Consider the following 12,498-nt stretch of genomic DNA (forward strand, 5'->3'; position numbering starts at 1 on the left):
CGCTTTGTCTATAAAGTTCTACGAGCACGACTTACTTTAGAACATTCACAATTCAAGTCCTTGTGTACAGCACTGTCCTAAATCAATCTAGTTGCTACTGAATTTTTTAAAAATGGCATCATATCTTACCGTAAGATATTCGATCTTTCATTGTTGAAATGAGAAAATTTCACAAAAAAATATTATAGCAGAGGAAATTGTCGGCTTCAAAGATTGAGTACTTCTCTTTAATTGACATCCATTTTTTATATACATTACTCTTGGCTTTTCTTGTTTAAACAACTTCCGATCAGCGACTTCATGATAACCACAAGCGTAAACACTTCTGTGCATTTCTGTGCTTTAGACATAATGATTATTTCTGCATACAACAAATTTTACAACATTCTCCAAAGATTGACAAACAAACCCAAAAAGTTTAAAACCGACGTATCTACCGGGTCAGTTTTAAAAAAATCCTGAAGGTCCTACAGCTACCCAATCGGACCAGACTAGATAGACCCCTGGAAGATTAAACCCATTTCGACAAAATCGTGATTTCCGCATAAAAGAAAAATTGTAGAACATTCTCTAAAGATTGACAAACAAGCTCACAAAATTTAAAACCGACGTACCTGCCAGGTCGGTTTTTAAAAAATCCTGAATGTCCATTATTCAAGTCCGCTACCCAATCGGACCAGACTAGATAGACCCCTGGAAGATTAAAACCATTTCGACAAAATCGTGATTCCCGCATAAAGAAAAATTGTACAACATTCTCCAAAGATTGACAAACAATCTCACAAAATTTAAAACCGACATACCTGCCAGGTCCGTTTAAAAAAAATCCTGAAGGTCCTACAGCTACCCAATCGGGTCAGACTAGATAGACCCCTGGAAGATTGAACCCATTTCGACAAAATCGTGATTTCCGCATAAAAGAAAATTCTACAACATTCTCCAAAGATTGACAAACAAGCTCACAAAATTTAAAATCGACGTACCTACCAGGTCCGTTTAAAAAAAATCCTGGAGGTCCATTATCCAAGTTCCCTACCCAACCGGGCCAGACTAGATAGACCCCTGGAAGATTGAACCCATTTCGACAAAATCGTGATTTCCGCATAAAAGAAAATTGTACAACATTCTCCAAAGATTGACAAACAAGCTCACAAAATTTAAAACCGACGTACCTACCAAGTCCGTTTTAAAAAAATCCTGGAGGTCCATTATCCAAGTCCGCTACCCAATCGGGCCAGACTAGATAGACCCCTGGAAGATTGAACCCATTCCGACAAAATCGTGATTTCCGCATAAAGAAAAATTGTACAACATTCTCCAAAGATTGACAAACAAGCTCACAAAATTTAAAATCGACGTACCTACCAGGTCCGTTTAAAAAAAATCCTGGAGGTCCATTATCCAAGTTCCCTACCCAATCGGGCCAGACTAGATAGACCCCATGAAAGATTAAACCTATTTCAACAAAATCGTGATTTCCGCATGAAAGAAAAATTGTACAACATTCTCCAAAGATTGGCAAACAAGCCCAAAAAGTTTAAAACCGATGTACCAACTAGTTTCGTTTTGGAAAATTCCTGAAGAACCCCTAACTGGCTAGAACTACTTCAACTAGACAGACCGCTCGAAGATCGAACCCATTTTTCCGAAAAACGGCTGGTCAGATCCGATCAAAACTTCGCAGACTGTCATCCCGGACTGTTTCGAAGAAATTGAGCGTAACGCTTCCTCGAAAAAGTCGCGCTGATTGCAAGAATATTGTGCAGTTGGGTTCAACGAGCTCGGCGGGCGTAGGCGTCGGATCGTGTTCGCGTTTCCATGCGGAATCGATTATTGCGGGTGACTGTACGCGTGGCGGGGCACACGTCGAGTCGCGGAAAGGCGCAGAAAGGCGCAGAAAGTCTCTCCGGGCGGGTAGCATTCGGTTCGTTGGCGGGTTCGCAGAAGTAACCGGGCACAATGCGGAGAACCGGACCGACTCGGCCCGGCCGTTTTGCTCCGACCTCTTTGCGGCTACGTGGGAGGAATAGGAAGTCGTGCATTAAATCCGAACCTCCACCTTTCAACGGTTAAACGCTTCTCAAATAGAATGTACAGGAGATACCGGCTAGCACCGGCACAAAAGCGAGATCGTGATTGCGCTCATTTTTCAGTTAACACTCGAGGAATTCGCTCCTTCTTTCGTCGACGGTGCCTGGTGCTCAGGGGCCGCTCTGCTTCGTTGTCGTTTCGAAATTGCCGGCAGCTGGTTCTCGCGACTCGAAAACCCTGGAAAATCGATTCCGTTTTCACAGTGGAATGCGCCTATCGTCGGAAAATTGCGACACGCCACTGAAACGCTCTCCCGCAGCGGTTATTCCACTCGCTGGCTGCTAGCATCACATCTTCGGTATAGCAAGCCGATTAGCGGACAGTATGTTTATGATACTTCTCGGATATCAGAGTCTTCGGGAAGAAGGGCTCGGAAGGGTGGATGTAATCCAGCAGATGATTCCATTCTGGCAGACGAGCCGCGCTCGCATGATCCGCGTGTGCATACGCATAATTATTTCGACATTGGAGGAAGCAGAACGCGTCACGGGCCATGCGCTGCTCGGCCAGTGCACGAGAAGATCATGCGAGGATCGACTGTCTAATGAGAATCATCGTTTAAACGATAGTTTTACTTTCTTGTTTACTTTTGTCCTTGAAATCTGCACTGTTAGCCCTCGGCACTTGAATCCAAGGCTCCACTAAAAATTGTTGTATCGTTATTAAAAATAATTTTTGTATTATTAAATTTGTTTGTACTCAATGAATCACTAAAAACTTCAGTATTGTACGAGTAAATTGCACCATAACATGAAAAGAAAAATATATAGAAGGGAGATATTCGAGGTCGGAAGAAATGTTTCGTTTTCGAGTTAAAATAGCTTCGAGTGCAAAGGGTTAATAGAACCACCTCAAAAACGATCATTAACCGTTAACGGTCCGGAAGTATTTCAAGTTTACTTCCCACCAGATCCAAGCAATTTTTCATACGAAAAGAAACTATGGACTCAACATTTTTATATCAAGTATAGAAAGGAAAATATTTATACTTATATTTTGCCGCCATATACGCGGCATCGGACACAATAATTAAAAGTGCCATGCCGCTTATATGGCGGCCTTGGTCCGTTAACTTGCACTAAATGTACCGCTGCTGGTTACATTTTGTTTCACCGGTTTTATTTGTTTTGTTTGTTGGTTTCGCCGATAGCACAGTCGAGGAAGCTTTGGATTCTTGATTTTCAGGTTGAACATTTGCGAAGGTACCCTCGGAATTCAACGGGAGGTGACTTTTGCACGTCTCGCGTCGGTGGATACTTGATCTAATTGAACACACAGCAACCGCTCGAAGTGTGAATAGTGTCATGCGCGAGATGATGAAACGCGAAAGGATTTAGCCTTCGTGTCCAAGGCTGACTGCTCGAACGGCGAACAATCGTCCGCGCTTTAAGCCGGTTTCACGCGGCCTGCTAATTAAAACTTGAAGAGTGCCACGGAATTATGAACTTCCCCGCGTTCCTGCGAGAAATTGCACCGGAAAGCTGCCGAAACACCGGTAGCGGAAAACGCACGATCAAAATCGTCAAAACAATTACTGCATAGCTTCCTCGACTACAAATTTCTTTTTTCTAAATAATTAATACAAGAAACCGTTCCTACATAACTAATACAAAAATGTACAAACAAGTCTGAAGCTTCAAAAATCATAAATATTATAGAAATTCATCGCATAAAATATCCGACAAAAAATATGAGTTGTTAAAATAAAGACTCGGAATACCTGTCTGATTGTATTGTAATGAGATGAACACTTTATTTCGGGGGGTGGTAATTGTTCGTAGCTTCGCAAGTACTGTCGCTCGCCTAACACGAATTTGCACGCTGCAGATTCGTGTTTACCGTATTCGCACTTTTTCGGGCTGCCGTGTGAAATCTGCGGAAAGATCGGCAGCGCGCGGCGCGTTGCGAAATGAATCAACAATTACGCGAGACGCAGACTAATTTGTCGAGGAAGCAATTCTATTGACGAATTCCACGCTCCCAGGACACGGTTCCGCGATTATTTTATCTCCGCGATTGTATAATCGCGGACTCTCAACGGAGGAAAAAAAGGCAACGAGGCGCTTCCCAGGGTCCGCGAACGGTGAAAAGTTGTTTCGCGATTACGCAACGCCAAGCCTTTTCTCTCTGAATGAACGACACGATTTTTTCTTTTCTTTTTTTTTTTATTTCAATCCGTGCACGATTTATGCGACGTTTCGCGCGGAACAGGTGCGAGACCAGGTGATTTTTCTGCCGATTCCTGCGCGTCATGGGCTCGATGATGGTCCATTCGAGCTGCGCGATACCATTAAGGGCCAAGGGTAGTCACGTGACTTTTTCAGAGTCAGCAGATCCGCAATTGTTGTATAATTTCTGTTCACAGCCTTCAGACACAGACTTAAGATCAGTTTTGGTCTTGGTCTGACGATTTTTTGCTCTGTATTATCGATTATCATGAATTCTGACGCCAGAAACGTGCTTCAAGTTTTTGGCTTTGTTTCGCAGAGAATCAAGACAAAATATAGCTCAATTTGTAGCTGGAGATATTTTCTGGCGCGCGCTACTCTTGATTTCATCCAGAAAACTCATCCAATGGCGTAAAAATGCTTGGATTCCACGGCATGCGCATCGTCAATTTTTGGCCTACTTCTGACGCTTATATTACCAAGTATCTGCATAATCTCGTCAGCTCGTGACCAGCGTGCGCTAGATTGAACATTCCTCTTTCGAACGAGCCCTTTCCCAGCGAAAAATATTCTCATATAAGGGCGAAAAGTTGAGGCACGTGAAACCATTTTTCGCCTATTTTTGTCGGTAACGTGGTCGCTCTACCTTATCGCGAATCTACGGAAAGCTTCTTAGGTCCGGATATATTTGCGGTCGATTGGTACTTGTTGGATTAACTCGCCGGTTCGACGCTTCCTATTTCCATGGTCATGACAACGGGGTTTGTCCCGTGCTCCACTCAGATAGATTCATCCCCTCGATGAAACATAATGCTGTGACAACGTTGTTTCTTTCCACCCGGATTTGACTCATTTCTTCATAAAATTGATTAAAGACCTGATAGAACCTTGACGAGATCCTTAGATTGATACTTCCTCTTTCGAACGAGCCCTTTCCCAGCGAAAAATATTCTCATATAAGGGCGAAAAGTTGAGGCACGTGAAACCTTTTTTCGCCTATTTTTGTCGGTAACGTGGGCACTCTACCTTATCGCGAATCTACGGACTCTTGGCTCTTCAATTGAACATTTCTGCAAAGTAGTTTGTCAATAAAAATTTATTTCGCAACATACGAAGCATTAGCGATTGGCTTGTGTACGCTTGGTTCTTTCAGTGGAAGTCTCTCAATCAAGCCACTCATCAGACCATGTTCGTTCCTCGCATCAATTTGACATAGTTTTCACTGATTCTGAGCAAACAGAGCGTTCTGTGCTTCGTCTTGTTAGTTATAAACGACGCAAATAATGTTAGGAAACCGAGGAGTATATAAAATTAATTATCTTTCTGTCGCATTGATCTTGTACCGTTGGGCCAATTTTGTGTCGATTAAATAAGTTGCGAAAACGAAATGGGCTAATGAGTGGCTTGATTGAGAGTCTTTTAATGAAAATACACTGGCTCACGAAAGTATTCGAACGCCCTTCAGAACAGTATAACTGTTTTTAAATTGGTCCAAACAACCTGAATGACGTGCAAAAAAGATTTTGAAAAAATTACGATTGCTAGGAATTATAAGAGCAAATAAAAAAGGCACTGTCCAAAACTTTTTTTATTTGAGCCTGCAACGAAAATTTAAAATATGCATTTTGTAGATCTATGTTAGTTATAAACACACTGAAAATTTAATCGAAAGTAAGATGTTAGAATCTGTGGATTTTAAGCAGAAATTGAACAAAAGTATTGAAAAACTACCATTTTCACCACTTAACAATTTGTAGCTCGTGTGTATACTAATCGATTTCAACGAAGTTTTCAGCATCTGTATAACTAACATAGATCCACAAAACGCATATTTTAAATTTTCATTACAGGCTCAAATACAAAAGTTGTAAAAAGTGCCATTTTTATTTTCTCATGCAATTCTTACCAATCGCAATTTTTTCAAAATATCTTTTCCACATGATTTGGAAAACCAATTCTTCTAATTGCTAAAAAAAAGCCAGGTCGTTTGGTCCAATTTACAAAAAATTATACTGTTTCAACACGTTGACTGGCCATGTCATCCATGTGCGGGTGACGGAATTATTTCTCCAGGATTTAAAATGAATTTTTACGTTAATATATTCATTGTACCAAATTCAATTAGGATCAATATCAATATCATACATGTAATTTTTTCCAATTTTTATATCATTAAATAACTTACTTTGATCTTATGGAATTTTTGAGGTTCCTACTTTGGCAGTCAAAGTGTTAAAGAGCGTTCGAATACTTTCGTGAGCCTGTGTATGTTCTACCATCTCAAATATTGTGCAATAATAGAATAAATAATAGGAAATATAAACACGTACTGATCTTCCTGGATGTACAAAATCACATTACGTCTTTGCAACTTGAAGAATGCTGTACACAAGATCGTCAGAATGTGTCGACACTCATTCCGAAAGGGTTAATAATATAACAGTTAATCTAACGGGTGTTCAGGTTGAAACCAATCCGCCGGTAGATCAAAGAAAATCAACCCAAAGAAACCGTAGCACGTACCCCAGGAGATATGCGGTGGCAGAAAACCGCAGACTGGAAAACGCGGCCGTGTGCGTGTAATTTTTCATGCGTTTCGCACACACGCACACCCGCTATATTGCGAAATCCGTGTAACAACAATCTGAACTTGAGGATGGAGGATGACGCAAAGGTTTGGACCGCGCGAAATCATCTCGCTCGCCGAGATCATTTCCATTTCCAGCGAGGAAAAGGGGACAAGAGCTGGTATTTGTGTTCGCCGCTCGTTTTGCATCGCGGGGAACGCCTTCACGAGTGTCTGTCCGAGAGTTATGATCACGTAGAAACGTTTCTCTATCGCGTGCCACGGTCCAGGAAAGTGATCTCGATGAAAGCATGGAAATCTGACACGGTTTCCAACAAAATCGTCCACCAGCGGAGCGAAATTTTGCTGGTCGATCGTAGATCGAGCGCGATCCTCGCGGAATTTTTCGTACGATCTCCACTCGCAGGAAATCGACAGCATCGCTGTAATTAAATGATAATATTTCCTCGAGCGGCGAAATGGAAACACGTCAATAATCATTCCACCAGTGTTTAATTGGTTCTATCTCTGAGGATCTACATAAATGAAAATTTCCTGAAGCTGTTGCACGAAACAGGAACGAAATAGAAGTTGATTATCTCGTCTGAATGATTTTAATGCGGATATGCGGATTGTGTTTTAAACTCTCCCGAAGTTTCTACTATTTCGTATTTCACACGGTAATTAGAGAACGCGGATAGTATAGAAAATTATGTTTATGGGCACTTTCACACCTTCTCCTGTTCTCTAAAGATGTATTCAATGCCTCCAACTTTTTGTCAGGCACTAGATGGAATATTTTACATAAGTCTCGAGCTTTCAGTAGGTCCTAAAAACCGTGTTTAAAATGCTCATTGCGTAAGACAGCTCTGTACAGAAATTTCACACGTTAATCACAACTGCAGGAAGCACAGAAAACGGTCTTTATGGCTCTTGGACACTTTCACACTTTTTTGTAGTCTAGAAAAATTTACTCAAAGGCTCCAGCCTTTTCTTCGATCCTAAAAGGTTCTCTTCTGAGGCCCTAAAATCATTTTCGTGATCTTCAAATTTTTCACAGGCCATAAAAATTGTATCTAAAATATTTATTGCATAAGTCAGCTCTGCACAAAAATTTCTCACGTTAATCACAAATGCAGGAAGCATAGATAACGATCTTTATGCATCTCCGGACACTTTTATACATTTGTATGGTCTCTAAAAATGTATTCAAAATCATTTCCAAGTCTTAAAAGGTCCCCACGAACTCTAAAAGCATAGTCGTAATTCTAAACATTCCCACAGACCTTCAGAACTATTAATAGTAGTAGTCACTATTAATAACAGTAGTAGTACTTCAGTAATATATCTAAAATATTTGTTGCACAAGTCAAGTGTTGCGTACAAATACTTATGGATGATTCTTCTTTTGTTTCGGGTATCAGCAAGCAGGTGAAAATCAGAGGCCGACAGCATGAGGAACTCAACGCTATTGAAATGGGCGCAGAACTCGGCGAATAGTAAAAATCAAACGAGCAAAAATGGTGAGTAGACAGACCAACTATCTCTGAATAGAATTGATCGATCGATCGATTGCATAAAACCACTGAATCCTTGTTGTAGGGACGACTAGGAACTGGATACACCCACCGGATGCGCTGCAAAAAGGCCACATCGCCTACCTGGTCAAGGTACTGTTCACCCGCCTCTTTAGAAATTCGTTGGATTGCGCAGGCGGTTTCAAAATGGACAGACAATCGCTCCATCTAACAGAAAAAACGAATGAAAAGTGTGAAACGATAATCGTTAATGCGATTTCACTGGAGTCGTTTGGTGAACTCTCGATTTCACGGATTTCTCTTCGACTCTTTGTGCTCTTTGTTGCCTTGCAACCGTGCGAGCGTGTGCCTAAAAACAGACAAAAGCTTCATTGTTATATTTTGTCAAAGAAATATAAACTGCATCGTGCCACGAGCCTGCTTCATATTTTTATTGTTCATTTTAATGGAGAATTTTTGAGTTCTCGCATCGAGCGACGCGTTCAATTTCTTTGTTATACGCCTCGGTAATAAATGAACCGGTAATTGACATTTTTTAGGACACGAGACTGTGAAACAATGTAGATTTTTATTTACGTGAGTTGTTTGTTTCTCCGATTTCTCTGCAGTTGCGCAGGCCGGTGCAGAGAAAATATAACGATCTCGCGTTTCTTTTTATTTCATTGATTGGCGAAGCGTTGAAAATACTCGAATCAAGGACAAGAACATGTACGTACGGACGTAGGTAGACTTTCTAACTGTTTGAACGCTGGGGGGATTCTTTCGTCTTAATTCCAGCTCAGTTTCAAAACATTTGTTGCCAAGAGACCAACAAAGCCGCAGTTTCACCACCTACACTCTCAAAATCCCCTCTAAAAAATTTAAGCAATTTTTTACTGAATCTTCTTGATAAAATTCTCATGTTCCCCAATTTCTAATAATTTTCCAACGTGTTTCTATCCCGCTGGCAATTCGCGCTCCCCGCAAATTGATCCATATACAGGAAATCTCGCCGCCATGGTGGCTGCACGTTGCCGCGTTGCATAATTCCTGGGCGTTTTGTAATAAATAAACGTCGACTTATTAATAACCTCCGGACTCTTCGGAGAGATACGAACGCATTCCCCATAAAGTGCACGCTAAGCCAGAAGCGACATGCGAATTTAGCAACGGCCGTCGAGGCCGCGTTTGCGAAATTGATCGACCGCGAAGGAAAAACAAACGATTTCCAATCGCGGCCCATATTCCTCCAGATGTTGACCTCTGCGGAAAGGCGAAGGTCGTTCGACATCCGCGTCCGCCATTTCTCATCCGCGAAAGCGTCGCACACTCGCGGAAACGATTATTATTATTTCCCACACGTTGCAACGTTGCTAGATAACAAGATAATTTACTACCGCCCAAACAGACGAAACGGACAAGTAGTTTACTTTGCACAAATAGAAGCCGAGCTTTATCTTCGGACGACAGAGATAACGTTATGGTTCCTCGGCAATGTGGATTCGCGAGGGGTGTGTACTATCGCGCTTCGCTTTAATTTTAATTAGCTCCAGACGTATCGCGTTGTCATACGTAATCAGACACTCGTTCCCAGTCGACGCAGTCGCGACTAATTAAACAATTGCTCGAGCGAATTGCACGTGAAAAATGAGGCGCAACCCTTCGACCAATAGAATCGATCATCTTCAATGATTTTCATTCGTGGACTCTGATTTTGAGGATTTTACTTGTGGAGATTTGTTTTTGAGTTCTGATCTGAAATCGAGAAAAATAATGGTTGTTGAATGTCCGTCGATTTGTCGGTAGGAGTCTAATGTGGAATTGTATTTTAGGCAACGTTTCTTCAGCCGGATCACGTTCATCGTCTCTTGCATTGGCCCCTGTCGCTCGAAAAAAAAGTTGCATAATCCCCTCACGGTGTTCCCTGCCTTTCATTTCTCTGTGGGAATCGGTTTGGCACGCGTGTGTGCGCCTCTTTCGGAATACGAATACACGAACTTGCGCGCCGGACGACGTTGGAACGCGCAAAAGTTCGTTGCACCTTGAAATTTCGTGACCGAGGTGAATTTCACTATTCGGCCGACCGAGACGAATCGGCCACATCCCGTTGTTGCTGCTACTCTGGCGATTAATTAGCATAAACGTATCCCTTCGGCGAAATTTGTCGGATCGTTGCGAGCTTCCTGTTTTTGGAGGAGTTCAATGCCGTCCGAGAGCTGCCCAAAGAATTTCTTCTGCATCCAAGTCCATTCATCCTAAATTGACTCATTGCAACATCATTCTAAGCGTCCTGCTGTCGTCTACACGTTCCATTTTTGCCAACAGTGTCCTAAAAAATAATGAGCCGTTTGCAATCAAGCACAGTCTGTGTCATGTCTTGCAACAAACGTGCAACTTACAATATGTACAATTTGTTGATTCAAAGTGTGAAGCAGAAAATAGTGATGTACTATTCCAGGATCGTTTATGCAATTATTTTCGAGGAGTGTAACGGAGTTAAACGATTGGTCTTTTAAAGGAGAAGATTAAAGTGGCAAGTTTTATCTCGGAGATCAGCGTTGCAAAGTCAACTTTCAATTGACCAAATGTAGAAGACCGTTCTGCAGACTCGAAGATCGTTAAAGCAAAAATAGATCAGCTAAATCGATCGATGCCACAAAGTAGTAATTGCGGGTACGCGTGTCGTTCAATCAACGTTAGAGGCTGCCTTGACCATTGATCCTGTTGCCGTATCATCTCGGCTGTTTATTAGGGGGCAATGGTTTATGATAATCACCAACAACCGGAGAACGCACAGAAAAAAAGATAGGATGCATTATGCATCCGGATATGATTACCCTCGATTCATAATCTTTCACGTGTGATTTATAATGTTGCTCGGTAGCCGACACTACAAAAGGATCAATCCCTTGAATAAAAAAGTACTGGTGTATTACAGTGAACCTAAAAGAATTTGTGAGGAAATAGACTAAATTGAATTTAAAAAAATTTGTAGAGAAAGGAATTAAATTGAATTTTTTGAAGAATTTATAAAGAAGCACATTAAGTTTAAAATAAACACAATTGTAATGGACTCCAAGGACAGTAAATGCATCCGCCTAATTTCTCAATTAAATGTTTCAGTACCTGGGCAGCACAGAGGTAGACCAACCCAAAGGCATCGATGTGGTGAAGGAAGCAATCTGCAAGCTGAAGTTCAATCAGCAGCTGAGGAAGAGTGAAGGAACGAAGACTCCAAAAGTCGAGTTGACCATCAGCATCGATGGAGTCGCTATTCAGGAGCCGAAGTCGAAAACGTCGCCGAAGGTAATACTGCGTTCTACAATCAATTGGATATTAAGATACTCAACCAGACTTGATGTTCAGTCGATTGTTTCTTTCCAGCGGATTATGCACCAGTACCCGCTGCACAGAATATCCTACTGCGCCGATGACAAGGGCGAGAAGAAGTTCTTCAGCTTCATCGCGAAGGAAGAGGACGCGGAAAGGCACACGTGTTTCGTGTTTGTCAGTGACAAACTGGCCGAGGAAATAACGCTGACGATTGGTCAGGCGTTTGATTTAGCGTACAGGCGGTTTTTGGAGACCTCGGGGAAGGATTTGGAGACGCAGAGGCGATGTATGGTTCTACAGCAGAAGATCAAGCGGCTCGAGCATGAGAATAATGTGTATCGTCAGCGGTTGCAGGACATTGCCGCTATCAAAGGCTCGGTTAGTTCTAAGAACAGCTACAGCTAATGAAAGATCGAATAGTAGAGATTAGCTCGCTTTAGAGGACTCAAATTTGATGTAGTATTGAACTTCATGGCTGCGAAGAATCCACCTTGCTTAATTCCTGAAGACTTCACACTAGGTTTACGGATGACGTCAAAATGTCGCGTACTAATATTTTTAATTTGAGGTTGTAAAGATGCAGCCATGGGGAATTATTCAACAAATTTATTTCTTTGGTTATATATTATTTAAAATGGCTAAAAATTTGGATATTCTCCTTAAAATAGTCACTTTTACTGCTCCGTAAACCTAGTGTTAAATCAGCTGATTAACTTCATATAATGTCGTAATTGTATAGCCTAAGATCGCCCCAGACTAAAGGTTTGAATCAGCTGATTTACTCAATATAATTGCACAGTTGTTCACGGTAGATTTAAAGGGA

The 12,498-nt window shown here is 41.6% G+C and overlaps 1 protein-coding gene across 5 annotated transcripts in view; it reads left to right on the plus strand.

The window, feature by feature from the left end:
* LOC143359213 (PTB domain-containing engulfment adapter protein 1) overlaps positions 1-12,498 on the plus strand; it is a 57,608-nt gene that overhangs the window by 42,508 nt on the left and 2,602 nt on the right. For 2 of the 5 annotated variants that reach the window (XM_076797021.1, XM_076797012.1), the window contains exons 2-5: positions 8,250-8,348; positions 8,428-8,495; positions 11,466-11,648; positions 11,709-12,053. In XM_076797021.1, the coding sequence (XP_076653136.1) occupies positions 8,279-8,348; positions 8,428-8,495; positions 11,466-11,648; positions 11,709-12,053 (666 nt within the window). In that variant the 5' untranslated portion in view covers positions 8,250-8,278. Of the gene's footprint in view, positions 1-8,240; positions 8,349-8,427; positions 8,496-11,465; positions 11,649-11,708; positions 12,054-12,498 lie in introns of all 5 variants that reach the window. The other 3 variants (XM_076797003.1, XM_076796996.1, XM_076797032.1) reach the window with 3 other exon arrangements.

The sequence above is a fragment of the Halictus rubicundus genome, chromosome 1 (genome assembly GCF_050948215.1).
Source record: "Halictus rubicundus isolate RS-2024b chromosome 1, iyHalRubi1_principal, whole genome shotgun sequence".
In the NCBI taxonomy this organism is placed as follows: Eukaryota; Metazoa; Arthropoda; class Insecta; order Hymenoptera; family Halictidae; genus Halictus; species Halictus rubicundus.